The sequence below is a fragment of the Ylistrum balloti genome, unplaced genomic scaffold (assembly GCF_031769215.1).
Source record: "Ylistrum balloti isolate Yb309-2 unplaced genomic scaffold, AGI_CSIRO_Ybal_v1 Utg369688, whole genome shotgun sequence".
Classification (NCBI taxonomy): Eukaryota; Metazoa; Mollusca; class Bivalvia; order Pectinida; family Pectinidae; genus Ylistrum; species Ylistrum balloti.
Window position 1 is genome coordinate 48,944 of NW_026781925.1, and position 18,611 is coordinate 67,554.

Sequence of the window (18,611 nt, forward strand, 5' to 3'; positions counted from 1 at the left end):
AACTCATTTTCTGGTGAAGATGTCTGTTCTACTGTTTGGTAGACATAATGTACAAAATCCACCATCACCTCCTTAACATTTTTGTTTTTCCTTTGTTGGGAAAAGTAATCTATCACATGACAATGGTTGGTACATTTACTTCAGAATTCTTCATTGAATTACGACTGATAATATGTTATCTTTAACAAGTAATGATCTCTCCCCTAGATTATCTCCCTTGAAATGCTCTTCTATATTTATCTACTTTTGATAACACTAGAGGGTTCTGAGCAGCTATTTCTTGTTGATAATTAGTCCTTTGTCAGTTATGTTACGATGTCTAAATAGTAATAAATTAACACAGAGCATCATACAAAGTAATGTATGTTGACTTAAAGGTTTTAGATTTGAATTACCTGTCTTTTTTAGTTCAATGCCTTCTGGGACCCCTGACTTACTAGTCTGACGCTCAACTGATCGAGCTAAAGAGAAGTTCTCTCCAGCCGAGTGGTATATTGTGGCTAGTTCTTATCAAGGTTACATATATATATAAATCATATACTTATATCAAGAATCATATTTTGTATAAAACGTGGCAAAAGAATGATTATTATGATCAAAAGTATACATTTCTATGAAAATTGAAACAGTTGATACCGTATGTAGTATTAAAAACAAAATCCTAAAACTACCATGATGATTGTAAATATTTCCTTTGTCCTATCATTTGAAACTTTTCAATTACTTCCAGCAACTGTTCAATACATACAGATAATTATGAAAGGACAATAAATACCAGTATTCTATTTCAATTATCGTAAGCATTATACACAAATATCTATTCATCACAGAATAAAAATAAATATATGTGTGATTCCTAATATCACAAATGCAATCTTTTATCATCTTGAAAAGGCCCATTATATATAGCTATACACATGTATAATGGACATGTCTAACAACACCAAGAGAAGCTGTGTTAAGCTTTAGGTCATAACACTGACACGCCAGCTACCTAAGATGATAAGGTTCTAATTTATATTGAATGGCATACAAAAGAACATTCTGAAATTCAAATATCTTTGTTAGATTCAAGTCACTCTAAGAAAATATTATTTTCTAGAACATTTGCAAGTAATCATTATCATTTAACTGACAGAATTTTACGTTTATTTCAATTTCAAAGCGATTGATGAAATAAAACTAATAATTCTTAATTCCAGCAAGGCTTCTTTGGCTGGTTACATACATAATATACATAACATGACAATACAATATGTGTATTATATATCTGCCGAGTCACCAATCAATAACATCAACGAACACCTGACACCACTTCCACCTTCTACACTAAACACACTAAGGCCGGAAGCTGGACATGTATCGACATCTATGCTGCGTCAACTTGTAGAAGGTCATGATGATTAATATTGAAGGGGAGACAACCCCTCTCATCTGGTAGAAGTGGTCTGAACCTCATGACTTGTGTCCTGTAAGAAATACAAGGTTTTTATTTATGTCACAGAGAAACACTTTAGATATAGGTCTATGTTATACTACAGACAATGATATATTTGATAGTACAATTAACGCCCATAAGATGACAAGCTAGACTATATCTATAAGATATTAATGCCCCAACTCCATCACTCTATCAATGTTTGACCATCAATTCTTAATAATAACTGTGACCTTGACCTTAGAACCCCAAACACAAACTTTTCCCAGGTACTGTTGTACATTTTGTGAACGATCTTTACTATCAAAATCCCTTAAAGTTACACGGATAACTGTAAACAAAACAGGACAGATATCATTAACACTATAAGTCCTCATCAAATAACAGCACATAAAAACTGTAGTTATATTTTAAGACTTCGTTTAGAATTTTATACACATTACATATATTACAATTGATGTCTAAATGCTGTTTAATCCATAGCACTCCGCTATTCATTTCCAAGACAGGGATTCCATGGGTAACATAACCAATTAGAGCTTTTGTCTCATGTCTCTTTTCTTTAAAAACAAGTTACCATATAGCCTTTGTTGTTGTAGGGATGATATTTCAATATTTCGCAGTACCTTTTAACATGACTGCAAAAACATCCAGAATGCAAAATTTTCATTCATTGTAATACAATTAAATTGAAAAATTGTGATAAATCTGACCTGGAAAAATTGTCAGCCATATCTGGACATACATTCCTCATCACACTCTTGGTTTCAAAGAGTTTCACATCTTGTTCAATTTATTTTCTTCTCTCATGATGCTACTTAGTTCAAAAGGGTAACACATCCTATTTGGACTTACCTTCATCTCCCTTCCCTTAGTTTCTATGGGTAACAAAACAGACACGGCAGTGGCCACCAGGGCTATCACACCGTAGGTGGAAATGGCCATGTAGGATGATGATCTCAGCAACACCTGTAGTTAAGCAGAGATATGTTTAGACACATAAAAGTTTGGACAGATACAAGTATGGACAGACAGATACTTATACGGACGGTCAGACAGATACAAGTGTGGACAGATACAAGTGTGGACAGACTGATACAAATACGGACAGTCAGACAGATACAAGTGTGGACAGACAGATACAAATATGGACAGTTAGAATGATACAATTAAATTTAGACAGATATAAGTTTGGACAATGAGATAAATACAAGTTTGAACAGTTGGTCCAATACAAGTTTAGACAGACAAAATGATTAAAGTTTTGACCGACATAAGTTTAAACAGTTGGACAGTTAGACACATTGACCAGTCTTGTTTGAAATGCTAAATATTTACTTGTGCTATAAAAGGTGTAATGATAGCTCCAACTCTTGCCATAGCACTACAGCAACCCAGTCCAATAGCCCTCATAGAGGTAGGGTAGACCTACAACACAAGTTATATACCATATATTGAACAAGTCAGCACTACAGCAACCCAGTCCAATAGCCCTCATAGAGGTAGGGTTGACCTACAACACAAGTTATATACTGATACTGAATAAGTCAGCACTACAGCAACCCAGTCCTATAGCCCTCATAGAGGTAGGGTAGACCTACAACACAAGCTATATACCATATACTGAACAAGTCGTATAACACCAGTTATATACCTGTTTTATACTCACAAATCTATTCACAATCACTATCTTCATTCTTTTGTACAATCTACTATTGCACTTGAATGGAGTAATCTTTGTGATGTTACAAAAGAAATAGCTACCTTACCGTGTCATTGTTATTTATAGATGTGGTCCTCAAAAAGAAACATTTTTACCAGGTATATCTGGTTAGTTATATTAACATGTTAGGAAAGTTAGTAATGATAATAATAAAATTCATTCATTGAAAACCTCAGTTTTTAAATTATGACGCAAAATATTTTTAAATGTAAATCCTTTACCCATAAATCCTACATACTGACTACACAAAGTACCTTACCTCAGGTGTATATACGTAAGCTGCCTGGAAGGCTCCAGATATAAAAGCTCTGGCTACAAATAGGAAGAACGTCAAGACAGGCCTATAAAACAGAAAACAATTCATTTTTCATTTTTCCCATCTCAATCTTTTAGGTTCAAATGATCCATGACTGTAACAACTCATTTGTTGATCATTGTGCACCATCCATTTACAATTACATGAATAAATGTCCATACAGTTTTAAATAAAGCTTTTTCAGGACATTCCTTTGTAAAAGTTGTGTTGTTATGAAGAAAGAGACTAAAGTCAGTATTCCTGTACTTTGTGGTTTATTCCGACTAAAACAGGATATAAATCTCAATCTGCAGCCAATTGGTTGATTTCACCTATCATTTGTCTTAGATTTGAAGTTGCAGTGTAAATAACAAGAGGCATATAGGACCTGTATTGCTCACCTGTCATTCTCACCTGGAAAAGTACTTTTAAAAAATTATATCAATTACCCCTATTAGGCTATGCCCCTCCTCCCCTAGGGGTTAGATGCACTGTTTGTAAGTTCACTTCACCAAAGGATGCTTCAGATCAAATCTGGACAAAACTAAATCATTCCAACATGGATGGATTTTTAAGAATTTACTATATAGAAAAGCCATATTTAATAAGACGATGTATCACCTAGGCAACCAAGCTTCCTTACCTTGATGTACATATGTTAGACAGCAGAACAAAAACAGTAAAGACAAAGAATTCCATAGCCATTGTATACTTCCTTCCAATCTTCTCTATAACCACTACGGTGACAAACAAACCTGGAAAATACAATGATCAGTTACCGGCTGGACATTATCAAGCAATTCACCATCTTGTAAGATCTGATTACCATAGTTACAGTTCACACAGATTTACAATATAATTCACAATATTCCTCAAAATCCTTACAATAAACACTGATTAATCATCTACCGGTAATTACCATAGTTACAGTTCACACAGATTTACAATATAATTCACAATATTCCTCAAAATCCTTACAATAAACACTGATTAACCATTAGAGTCCAGCTGAAGTCCTGACAATCATTACTACATCACAAATTTTACAGAAACTAAAATCTGACTAATTTACACTAAAATGCCATGAAGACTGATTTAAAATTATCATATACAGCAAAAACAATACATATTATCTTTTTTTTGTGTCATTTATGACTACAATATTTTGGAAATTGAAACAATAATACTGGCACACAATAATACTAGCACATTCAGACACATGCACCTTAATGAGTGATACAATGGAAGAGATAGAAAAACAGAAAAAATCTTTTACCTGGAAACTCAGCGAAGGTAGTCCAGGTCAGATCTATGTAATCTCCTGTATTAAGGCCATTACACTTAAGGAAGCATGGTGCCTTGGCTTTGATCTCTGAACCTGAAGATAAAACCATCATACGATAGTCACAATATAATGTGGATCATGACAGCACTCAAAGGTTTTGTTGAAAAGATTTTGATAAAGAAATAAACTTTTAGAAGATATAACAGTGATTTTTGTCATCATCAGCAGGTATTACTTGAAAACCTGACAGGTAAAACCCTAAAATTTCAAAATGTCATTTTTTATCACAAATTGTAATCAATGAAAAGGGAAGACATTTATTTTACATTTATTTTATTTTTTTTTGTATTCATTCAGTTTACGGAAGTCTTGACAAATACTAGAAAACAATTAAGGGATCACTGCTGGGGAGGTTTACCGTATCACAATATGGATCTAGAGGAGAAATAGGCACCAGAACCATAATACTAATATTATTTACATAAAACAAGCATATCAAGTACTGCTGAAGCAATCCATGTTCACAACGAGCTCCCACAAGCTATTACACAGTAATGATCTATACATATCTATATATGTTACGTGTAAATTTGGATAAACAGAAAAGCATACAGTTAGATTGTAACTGATCTTAACGTAACAATACAATAAATAAAAGTATGTAAATCTGATAATACATTTTCATCACCAATAAGAGCACTGACAGAGATTTTCTAAAGCTAGTTACAGTGACCTTGACCCTAAAACTTTGAAACTCAAACTTGTCCAAGATATCATAATGGTTTGTTAGTGTGTGAAGTCCTATCAAAATCCAAAAGGGAATGAAGCTGCTAGAGCACTGTCAATCTTTATCATAAGGATAACCATATCATAGCAGCATCTTTATCATAGGGACATGGGACATCTTTATCATAGGGACATCTTTATCATAGGGACATCTTTATCATAGGGACATGGGTCATCTTTATCATAGGGACATCTTTATCATAGGGACATGGGTCATCTTTATCATAGGGACATGGGACATCTTTATCATAGGGACATGGGTCATCTTTATCATGGGGACATGGGACATCTTTATCATGGGGACATGGGACATCTTTATCATAAGGACATAGGTCATCTTTATCATAGGGACATGGGACATCTTTATCATAGGGACATCTTTATCATAGGGACATGGGTCATCTTTATCATAGGGACATGGGACATCTTCATCATAGGGACATAGGTCATCTTTATCATGGGGACATGGGACATCTTTATCATGGGGACATGGGACATCTTTATCATAGGGACATGGGACATCTTTATCATGGGGACATGGGACATCTTTATCATGGGGACATGGGACATCTTTATCATGGGGACATGGGACATCTTTATCATGGGGACATGGGACATCTTCATCATAGGGACATGGGACATCTTTATCATGGGGACATGGGACATCTTTATCATAGGAACATAAAATTGCAGATAGATACTCAGAACCCAATGGTCCAATCTTGTCACTAACCAGGTTAAATATCATGGTGAGTATTTTCAGGTATATAAGTTAAAAGGTAACAATTACTTGACAGTTAAGACACTCTAATGCTCAGGGACCATCTTGAAATTCTAAAAGCCAGGATGCATTCTATTTATCCTGCAAACTTCATGAACAACTATGAACAATCTTATTAACTGAGCATCTCTTTCATGAACACAGGAGAAAAAGGCATCAACAGTACTGATGTTAGTAACATCATCAATTGTTTTGACTTTGTTCTATTTAGCTATTACAATAGGAAATAATTTCTCAAACATTTAACATACATATCAATGTTAATATCAACTATATAGAAAACTTAATATCAAAACAGCATCTAAACCCACCTAATATTCTCTATACATTGCGAGTTGTGTTTTTTATACATGAATCAAGCTTGTCATAAACAAATGCCAGTTGCAGTGAAAATTTACATATATATATATATACAAATCATTGTATGTTCTTTATTCTATAAATAACAACACTATATATCTAGTTTCAGTAAATAAAACAAGCTTTTTAAGGTTTCAAATTTCTGAACAAGGCTCAGCATTCAAAATCAAAAGCGTAAATATCAAAACGAAACCCACTCCAGTCCATAGAAGTAATTATAGCTGTCAGACCACTCCAGTCCATAGAAGTAATTATAGCTGTCAGACCACTACAGTCCATAGAGGTTATTATAGCTGTCAGACCACTACAGTCCATAGAGGTTATTATAGCTGTCAGACCACTCCAGTCCATAGAGGTTATTATAGCTGTCAGACCACTCCAGTCCATAGAGGTTATTATAGCTGTCAGACCACTACAGTCCATAGAGGTTATTATAGCTGTCAGACCACTACAGTCCATAGAGGTTATTATAGCTGTCAGACCACTACAGTCCATAGAGGTTATTATAGCTGTCAGACCACTACAGTCCATAGAGGTTATTATAGCTGTCAGGCCACTACAGTCCATAGAGGTTATTATAGCTGTCAGACCACTACAGTCCATAGAGGTTATTATAGCTGTCAGACCACTACAGTCCATAGAGGTTATTATAGCTGTCAGACCACTACAGTCCATAGAGGTTATTATAGCTGTCAGACCACTACAGTCCATAGAGGTTATTATAGCTGTCAGACCACTACAGTCCATAGAGGTTATTATAGCTGTCAGACCACTACAGTCCATAGAGGTTATTATAACTGTCAGACCACTACAGTCCATAGAGGTTGTTATAGCTGTCAGGCCACTACAGTCCATAGAGGTTGTTATAGTTGTCAGACCACTACAGTCCATAGAGGTTGTTATAGCTGTCAGACCACTACAGTCCATAGAGGTTATTATAACTGTCAGACCACTACAGTCCATTATAACTGTCAGACCACTACAGTCCATAAAGGTTATTATAGCTGTCAGACCACTACAGTCCATAGAGGTTATTATAGCTGTCAGACCACTACAGTCCATAGAGGTTATTATAGCTGTCAGACCACTACAGTCCATAGAGGTTATTATAGCTGTCAGACCACTACAGTCCATAGAGGTTATTATAGCTGTCAGACCACTACAGTCCATAGAGGTTATTATAGCTGTCAGACCACTACAGTCCATAGAGGTTATTATAGCTGTCAGCACACTTCAGTCAATAGAGGTTATTATAGCTGTCAGACCACTACAGTCCATAGAGGTTATTATAGCTGTCAGACCACTACAGTCCATAGAGGTTATTATAGCTGTCAGGCCACTACAGTCCATAGAGGTTATTATAGCTGTCAGACCACTACAGTCCATAGAGGTTGTTATAGTTGTCAGGCCACTACAGTCCATAGAGGTTATTATAGTTGTCAGGCCACTACAGTCCATAGAGGTTGTTATAGCTGTCAGGCCACTACAGTCCATAGAGGTTATTATCAGACCACTCCAGTCCTGTCAGTTGTCAGACCACTACAGTATAGAGGTTGTTATAGCTGTCAGACCACTACAGTCCATAGAGGTTATTATAGCTGTCAGACCACTCCAGTCCATAGAGGTTGTTATAGCTGTCAGGCCACTACAGTCCATAGAGGTTATTATAACTGTCAGACCACTACAGTCCATAAAGGTTATTATAGCTGTCAGACCACTACAGTCCATAGAGGTTGTTATAGCTGTCAGACCACTACAGTCCATAGAGGTTGTTATAGCTGTCAGGCCACTCCAGTCCATAGAGGTTGTTCTAGTTGTCAGACCACTACAGTCCATAGAGGTTGTTATAGCTGTCAGACCACTACAGTCCATAGAGGTTGTTATAGCTGTCAGGCCACTCCAGTCCATAGAGGTTATTATAGCTGTCAGACCACTACAGTCCATAGAGGTTGTTATAGCTGTCAGGCCACTACAGTCCATAGAGGTTATTATAACTGTCAGACCACTACAGTCCATAGAGGTTATTATAGCTGTCAGGCCACTCCAGTCCATAGAGGTTGTTATAGCTGTCAGACCACTCCAGTCCATAGTGGTTATTATAGCTGTCAGACCACTACAGTCCATAGAGGTTATTATAGCTGTCAGGCCACTACAGTCCATAGAGGTTATTATAGCTGTCAGACCACTACAGTCCATAGAGGTTATTATAACTGTCAGACCACTCCAGTCCATAGAGGTTGTTATAGCTGTCAGGCCAATACAGTCCGTAGAGGTTATTATAGCTGTCAGACCACTCCAGTTCATAGAGGTTATTATAGCTGTCAGGCCACTACAGTCCATAGAGGTTATTATAGTTGTCAGACCACTACAGTCCATAGAGGTTGTTATAGCTGTCAGGCCACTACAGTCCATAGAGGTTATTATAGCTGTCAGGCCACTCCAGTCTATAATGTTGTTATAGCTGTCAGGCCACTACAGTTTATAGAGGTTATTATAGCTGTCAGGCCACTCCAGTCCATAGAGGTTATTATAGCTGTCAGGCCACTACAGTCTATAGAAGTTATGTTAGCTGTCACCCCACTACAGCCCATAGAGGTTGTTATAGCTGTCAGACCACTACAGTCCATAGAGTTTGTTATGGCTGTCAGGCCACTACAGTCCAGTCTATTACGGCTGTGAGCCCATTACACCCCAAGGAACATGGTGAAAGGCTTACCAGTCTCTGTACCTGTTGAAGACAAACCTTAAAAAATCTTTTTTCTTTTTTTTTTTTTTTTATACAGTGAACTACACATGTAATGAGATCAAGTGGACCATCAAATTTCTCTCAGTGTAACTGGTTCTTGATACAGACAATAAAACCCAATATATCAGGGGAGACAACTGATTATCTTAAGGGACATCTCATTAAGCTATATCAAACATGTGTAATATGTAAAAAAAATAAGATATATAAGTATATCACTGAATAACAAGACAATTATGTGATAAATAATACACCACTTAACACGTTTCAGCACAATGTATTCTTAACAAGGAAGTACATGTATATAACAGTATATACACTTCTCTATATATAAAGCACTACACAGATTTTTTTTATAGCATAAATTGAATTAATTTTTAGGAAAAGGTCTGATAGATTTCAGAGCATATTTAGCTGGAGCTGTCAGTTGTTTTCATCAATAAAGCACACAGTCAGGAGCTTTTAGTATAGAAATTTTGTAGGAGTTAACACATTTCTAACTTTGTAATGGATACAAGGCTAACAAACACTTACCATGGCAACCATCAGAGATTTCAAATAATTCTGTAGTCATCAGAACAATACCATAGTAGGAGAAAGCTGACACAAACCTGCAAGAATAAAAGGTGTTAGTTAAAGAACACAAACATCCTTTATCATCCCTATTGGGCCCCACTTATCAGGGTTATACATGTACAACATTTTCCCTTCACCTAAGACTGCCATAAATTAGGGGCAGTTCCTCCACCTGAACAAACCTGGTGTGGGGGTGGGGGGTGTGGGAGTGTAGGGTAGATAAAGGCAATTCCTCTACCTATACTAAAATTGGGGGTTCCTCTACCTATACTAAATTTGGGGGTTCCTCTACCTATACTTAATTTGGGGGTTGGTGGGTGGGTAAGGGCAGTTCTTGAATCTTTACTGAATTCCATTCTCTTCACTTGAATTGAGACTCTAGCATAAGATTAAATTCATTTCATGGATATGAAAGAATATGGACAGAATTTTTTTCCTCTCTATTGAGCCCTGCCCTTTTACCCAAAAGAAATTCAGAACCATACTCCACTGTACGCACACATTGATTTGTCTTCACACAGTAAAACTCTGGATCAAATTTGATCTAACTCTACATGATTTTCTTGACTTGAAGCATTTAACAGAAAAAGTTGTGGAGTTGGACATGACAAATAAGAAACAGATAACGACCAAGTCCTCTGGACCAGGAGTCATTTTTAGCTACGTACCATATAACCCATAAAAGTATTGTAGTTTTTCTTAATTCTGGTATAAACAGGTCTTTTATACTTCCTCTGTTCGTAGCCTACAACAGACGATCAAAAGATGATTAATTTATACGTTGTGATTAATTGGTGTTGAATTCAGCCAACTTTAGAAACATCCAGCACAAGAAATCCCATCTTCTGAAGCAAAAGAATTATTTCTTCTGAAAAGGGCCTCAGTAAAGGGTTTCTGCTCTCCTATCGAGCAAATGCTCTTTAAGGCTTATTGTAAGATGTAAAAACTTTATAAGGTTCTTCCTTACACAAAGAGAAAATTTAATTTACCGTGTTTTCTAGGCTATAAACCGCATCCGAGTATAACCTGCAAGGGTAGCTTTTAGCAATTTTCTTTTTTATCTAATCCACAAATAAAACGCACCAGAACATAAACCGCACCCTTTCTTACAATGTGGTGATTGTTATGTTTACCAAAATTTGTTGATATAACAGACCATGAAAGTTATCAACATTGTCAATGTTAATGTAAGTTTGCAAATGAATTCTATACAGAAAGTCCTTTATTTTTTAAGGTGTTAAAAAAAAACCCAAAATAGCAATTATTGAACTTGTGACATGAAATTATCAGGGTGTGAAGTCATGCAGGTTAATAGTGTATGTGATACACCTCAACAAAATGGCTGTTCCGAAATACATACTGGTCCGGAATCAATGTCCAGAAAGTACTCTTCATTTTATTTTTCATTCTGTGGATTTTTTTTAATCCAACTATAAAATGCATCAGCATATATGCTGCACATGTAACTACTGAAGAAAAAAGCTGCAGCTTATAACCCAGAAAACACTGTAAATGGATGCTAGTGTTTATAGAACATTATGAGAATTTTTTTCTTTTTGTTTCCGCATGCTGTGCTGTAAACATTTCATTCATGCCATTATCATTTGTCATGTGACAGTATAAAGACAACATCTTCACCAACAGTACCTACTTTCATCGATGGTTCCACTAGTCTGCCCAGTGGCATGGGCTTGCCATTCTCCTTAGCAATCCTCTCTAGTGTGGCTAAGGCTTTATCAGGCTGGCCGCGACACATATCATACCTAGCACTTTCTGGTAACCACTGCAAGAGAAACAACTCTATCAATGCTCTCCATTGTATATTTTAAAGGCTTAATGAGCAACATGAAATGGACTTTTATCTAAAGTTGTTAATATTGCTAAGTAATATTCCAACTGTGGTCGGGTACCGCAGTGGTAATGCACTCGCCTTTCACCAAGCCGTCCGGGGTTCAATTCCCAACAGGGACGTGAAAAGGTAATGGGGTACCTGCCCAGCCATGTGGGTTTTCCCCGGGTACTCCGGTTTCCTCCCACAATAAGATCCCTCAACACTTACATCCAGGCCAACAAGAGTGATTAATATCAGTTGAAATAACTAGTTTCACAATTGTTGTAAAATAAAGTCTATATATTTAATATTCCAACAAAATATAGCAAATTTAATGATTTTTTACTGATTGAAGTCAGTTTCGAAATAGTACAGTACTACTGCCCTGTGAAACGTTAAAAACATAAAAAATAAAGCAATATTCAATTCTGGTGGTTTACGTATCCTACCTGTATCCTGCCAAATGATATATCATTTGTCAACTCTTCTAATGAAACTTCAATAAATATGAGTGGGTTTATTGCCAAATAGGTACAATTTGACTGCCTATATAACACGGTCACTTACGAAACAGCAAAGAGAAAACAGCAACAATGGCAATGCAGAGAGTCCCAGCAGCCATTTCCAGCCTAGTGTTGGCATGACTACGAGTGCCAGTAGCACCTCAAAACAAGCACCAATAGCCCAGAATATCTGTAAAGGTAAACAAATATTTGTAATCGAAGCTAAAGTATAAGACGTCCTCAACTCGTCTGTTTATTCCCCCAGAAGTTTCTTTAGAGTAATTCTTGACATAAGTTTCTGATACCAAAGAATTTTCATGAAAATGACCAAAGAAAATTTTCCCAATCTTCAGTTACATTTTCTGTTGTGTAAAATTTTAAGGGTTGTCTGTAGGACAGTAAGACCTTAGTAAGTGAGGACACTTCAGTATGCAGGTAAGGAGTTCTATTATTATTTATCATTACATTCTTAACACCCAATCAACACATAATCGGGCAATAGGACCATCAACTGGTTGTGTAAGAGATACGATAGTCAATGGAGGTAGATCAAATGACTCAACATTTTCCAACATTTAGTTTGGGTTGATAAGGTGAACATTAATCTTCTACTGGTTGTGTTATAAGATGAAGGTGACCGTGTAGTCATTGAAACGTCACACTCTAATCTTCTACTGGTTGTGTTATAAGATGAAGGTGACTGTGTAGTCATGAAACGTCACACTCTAATCTTCTACTGGTTGTGTTATAAGATGAAGGTGACCGTGTAGTCATTGAAACGTCACACTCTAATCTTCTACTGGTTGTGTTATAAGATGAAGGTGACTGTGTAGTCATCGTCACACTCTAATCTTCTACTGGTTGTGTTATAAGATGTAGGTGACCGTGTAGTCATTGAAACGTCACACTCTAATCTTCTACTGGTTGTGTTATAAGATGAAGGTGACTGTGTAGTCACCGTCACACTCTAATCTTCTACTGGTTGTATTATAAGATGAAGGTGACTGTGTAGTCATCGTCACACTCTGATCTTCTACTGGTTGCGTTATAAGATGAAGGTGACTGTGTAGTCATCGTCACACTCTAATCTTCTACTGGTTGCGTTATAAGATGAAGGTGACTGTGTAGTCACCGTCACACTCTAATCTTCTACTGGTTGTGTTATAAGATGAAGGTTACCGTGTAGTCACCAAAACATCACACTCTAATCTTCTACTGGTTGTGTTAAGAAGTACCAACATTTTGCAGTTAATCTTTACTTTTAACAAAAATAATCACAATTAACAATGATTTTATTTGAGGAGATTTTTTCCTCTTTGATATAACTATAAGGATCTTTTTCTAAACAATAAACTCTGACATTCTTAGGAATTTTGAGAATCAACATACCTCAACTAACACTACACATCTTGCTCTCGATGATGAAGGCAGGAACTCAGCATACAGGGTTACACTGTCAACAAAGTATACAGTGTTAACATAATGTATCTCTACACTGTCAACATAATGTATCTCTACACTGTCAACATAATATATCTCTACACTGTCAACATAATATATCTCTACACTGTCAACATAATATATCTCTACACTGTCAACATGATATATCTCTACACTGTCAACATGTATCTCTACACTGTCAACATAATATATCTCTACACTGTCAACATAATATATCTCTACACTGTCAACATGATATATCTCTACACTGTCAACATGATATATCTCTACACTGTCAACATGATATATCTCTACACTGTCAACATAATATATCTCTACACTGTCAATATAATATATCTCTACACTGACTACATGATGTTTACTGCCAATATGTATTTTCATCTCTACACCTTTATCTTTGAACTGTTTTCTGGAGGGAAATTATATTGTTTAATACGTACGACTGTGGAGCTCCGCCTATACCGAAGCCTACAAGTCCTCTTAGGATCAGCATCCATATAAAGGTCGGTGAGAAAGCACTAAGGATACCGAAGTAACAGGTGAACACGGAACACAGAATCAGCTCCTATAAATCATACATGTATAGTATCAGACAGAGAGAACACAGAATCAGCTCCTATAAATCATACATGTATAGTATCAGACAGAACACAGAGAACATACATAGTATCAGACAGAGAGAACACAGAATCAGCTCCTATAAATCATACATGTATAGTATCAGACAGAACACAGAATCAGCTCCTATAAATCATACATGTATAGTATCAGACAGAGAACACAGAATCAGCTCCTATAAATCATACATGTATAGTATCAGACAGAGAACACAGAATCAGCTCCTATAAATCATACATGTATAGTATCAGACAGAGAGAACACAGAATCAGCTCCTATAAATCATACATGTATAGTATCAGACAGAGAGAACACAGAATCAGCTCCTATAAATCATACATGTATAGTATCAGACAGAGAGAACACAGAATCAGCTCCTATAAATCATACATGTATAGTATCAGACAGACAGAACACAGAATCAGCTCCTATAAATCATACATGTATAGTATCAGACAGAACACAGAATCAGCTCCTATAAATCATACATGTATAGTATCAGACAGAACACAGAATCAGCTCCTATAAATCATACATGTATAGTATCAGACAGAGAGAACACAGAATCAGCTCCTATAAATCATACATGTATAGTATCAGACAGAGAGAACACAGAATCAGCTCCTATAAATCATACATGTATAGTATCAGACAGAGAGAACACAGAATCAGCTCCTATAAATCATACATGTATAGTATCAGACAGAGAGAACACAGAATCAGCTCCTATAAATCATACATGTATAGTATCAGACAGAGAGAACACAGAATCAGCTCCTATAAATCATACATGTATAGTATCAGACAGAGAGAACACAGAATCAGCTCCTATAAATCATACATGTATAGTATCAGACAGAGAGAACACAGAATCAGCTCCTATAAATCATACATGTATAGTATCAGACAGAGAGAACACAGAATCAGCTCCTATAAATCATACATGTATAGTATAGCTCCTATAAATCATACATGTATAGTATCAGACAGAACACAGACTCAGCTCCTATAACTCATACATGTATAGTATATACAGACAGAACACAGAATCAGCTCCTATAAATCATACATGTATAGTATCAGACAGAGAGAACACAGAATCAGCTCCTATAAATCATACATGTATAGTATCAGACAGAGAGAACACAGAATCAGCTCCTATAAATCATACATGTATAGTATCAGACAGAACACAGAATCAGCTCCTATAAATCATACTATAAATCATACATGTATAGTATCAGACAGAGAGAACACAGAATCAGCTCCTATAAATCATACATGTATAGTATCAGACAGAACACAGAATCAGCTCCTATAAATCATACATGTATAGTATCAGCTCCTATAAATCATACATGTATAGAGACAGAACACAGAATCAGCTCCTATAAATCATACATGTATAGTATCAGACAGAACACAGAATCAGCTCCTATAAATCATACATGTATAGTATCAGACAGAGAGAACACAGAATCAGCTCCTATAAATCATACATGTATAGTATCAGCTCCTATAAATCATACATGTATAGTATCAGAGAGAACACAGAATCAGCTCCTATAAATCATACATGTATAGTATCAGACAGAGAGAACACAGAATCAGCTCCTATAAATCATACATGTATAGTATCAGACAGAGAGAACACAGAATCAGCTCCTATAAATCATACATGTATAGTATCAGACAGAACACAGAATCAGCTCCTATAAATCATACATGTATAGTATCAGACAGAGAGAACACAGAATCAGCTCCTATAAATCATACATGTATAGTATCAGACAGAGAGAACACAGAATCAGCTCCTATAAATCATACATGTATAGTATCAGACAGAGAACACAGAATCAGCTCCTATAAATCATACATGTATAGTATCAGACAGAGAGAACACAGAATCAGCTCCTATAAATCATATGAGAACAGAGAGAACAGAATCAGCTCCTATAAATCATACATGTATAGTATCAGACAGAACACAGAATCAGCTCCTATAAATCATACATGTATAGTATCAGACAGACAGAACACAGAATCAGCTCCTATAAATCATACATGTATAGTATCAGACAGAGAGAACACAGAATCAGCTCCTATAAATCATACATGTATAGTATCAGACAGACAGAGAGAACATGTATAGTATCAGACAGACAGAAATCAGCTCCTATAAATCATACATGTATAGTATCAGACAGAACACAGAATCAGCTCCTATAAATCATACATGTATAGTATCAGACAGAACACAGAATCAGCTCCTATAAATCATACATGTATAGTATCAGACAGAACACAGAATCAGCTCCTATAAATCATACATGTATAGTATCAGACAGAGAACACAGAATCAGCTCCTATAAATCATACATGTATAGTATCAGACAGAATCAGCTCCTATAACAGGGAGAACACATATGAATATCTTGGTTTCCCCTCACAATAACACTGTAGGTGTTCTTCCATCCTGACCTACAACAGCGATTGATATAAGCTTAAAGCTTGTTTGGCAATTGTTTTTATTTATATATTCCATAAACAAGATGATTACCAATGACCAGTTTCCCTTGATCGTTAGGATACAGTTCACTTAAAACTCACCTGAATAATTCTAACCCCCCTCCCCCCACCTCCTGTTAAGCTACAGTCAATATCTATTACTTAACATTTTGTTTAGTGTTTAACCATAACACAGTTTTCTGAAATGATATGAACACACATCAAAAGAATACGTTTTTAAATCCTTTATAATTAAACTTTACAGAGACATATCCTTGAGTTTATCTCTAACACAACTAAATACCTTTACAATAAAACTTTACAGAGACATATCCTGGAGTTTATCTCTAACACAACTAAATACCTTTACAATTAAACTTTACAGAGACATATCCTGGAGTTTATCTCTAACACAACTAAATACCTTTACAATAAAACTTTACAGAGACATATCCTGGAGTTATTCTCTAACACAACTAAATACCTTTACAATTAAACTTTACAGAGACATATCCTTGAGTTTATCTCTAACACAACTAAATACCTTTACAATAAAACTTTACAGAGACATATCCTTGAGTTTATCTCTAACACAACTAAATACCTTTATAATTAAAACTTTACAGAGACATATCCTTGAGTTTATCTCTAACACAACTAAATACCTTTACAATTAAACTTTACAGAGACATATCCTTGAGTTTATCTCTAACACAACTAAATACCTTTATAATTAAACTTTACAGAGACATATCCTGGAGTTTATCTCTAACACAACTAAATACCTTTATAATTAAACTTTACAGAGACATATCCTGGAGTTATTCTCTAACACAACTAAATACCTTTATAATTAAAACTTTACAGAGACATATCCTTGAGTTTATCTCTAACACAACTAAATACCTTTACAATAAAACTTTACAGAGACATATCCTGGAGTTATTCTCTAACACAACTAAATACCTTTATAATTAAAACTTTACAGAGACATATCCTTGAGTTTATCTCTAACACAACTAAACACCTTTATAATTAAACTTTACAGAGACATATCCTTGAGTTTATCTCTAACACAACTAAACACCTTTATAATTAAACTTTACAGAGACATATCCTGGAGTTTATCTCTAACACAACTAAATACCTTTACAATAAAACTTTACAGAGACATATCCTGAAGTTTATCTCTAACACAACTAAATACCTTTACAATTAAACTTTACAGAGACATATCCTGAAGTTTATCTCTAACACAACTAAATACCTTTACAATTAAACTTTACAGAGACATATCCTGAAGTTTATCTCTAACACAACTAAATACCTTTACAATTAAACTTTACAGAGACATATCCTGGAGTTTATCTCTAACACAACTAAACACCTTTATAATTAAACTTTACAGAGACTTATCCTGAAGTTTATCTCTAACACAACTAAATACCTGATGCAATGAAACTTCTCTACACGAAACAGTGGTTTTAATAGTGCACACATTTTTTTTACAGAATGTAGTGATGCATATTGGTCTGTTTGTGAAACACATTTCAGATACAGACAAAATACAACCAATTACTATGGTTTAAAATCTTTAATTAGATACAAATTTCCTTAATTATGTAAGAGCCTACTGTATTTTTCAGGTTATAAGCTGCACCAGTATATGGGCAGGTATTGCTACCTTTCCAGTTTTTTTT

General features: G+C 35.5%; 1 protein-coding gene across 1 annotated transcript in view; it reads right to left on the reverse strand.

Moving 5' to 3' along the window:
* Positions 1 to 1,430: 1,430 nt before the first annotated feature.
* Positions 1,431 to 18,611, reverse strand: part of LOC132565019 (synaptic vesicle 2-related protein-like) — a 29,824-nt gene continuing 12,643 nt past the window's right edge. The window contains exons 5-16 of the mRNA XM_060229624.1: positions 14,226 to 14,350; positions 13,714 to 13,777; positions 12,389 to 12,514; positions 11,642 to 11,773; positions 10,659 to 10,735; positions 9,949 to 10,025; positions 4,733 to 4,834; positions 4,100 to 4,211; positions 3,421 to 3,502; positions 2,777 to 2,866; positions 2,294 to 2,407; positions 1,431 to 1,469 (exon numbers count right to left, since the gene is read on the reverse strand). Coding sequence (XP_060085607.1) covers positions 1,431 to 1,469; positions 2,294 to 2,407; positions 2,777 to 2,866; positions 3,421 to 3,502; positions 4,100 to 4,211; positions 4,733 to 4,834; positions 9,949 to 10,025; positions 10,659 to 10,735; positions 11,642 to 11,773; positions 12,389 to 12,514; positions 13,714 to 13,777; positions 14,226 to 14,350 — 1,140 coding nt within the window. The remainder of the gene's footprint in view (positions 1,470 to 2,293; positions 2,408 to 2,776; positions 2,867 to 3,420; positions 3,503 to 4,099; positions 4,212 to 4,732; positions 4,835 to 9,948; positions 10,026 to 10,658; positions 10,736 to 11,641; positions 11,774 to 12,388; positions 12,515 to 13,713; positions 13,778 to 14,225; positions 14,351 to 18,611) is intronic.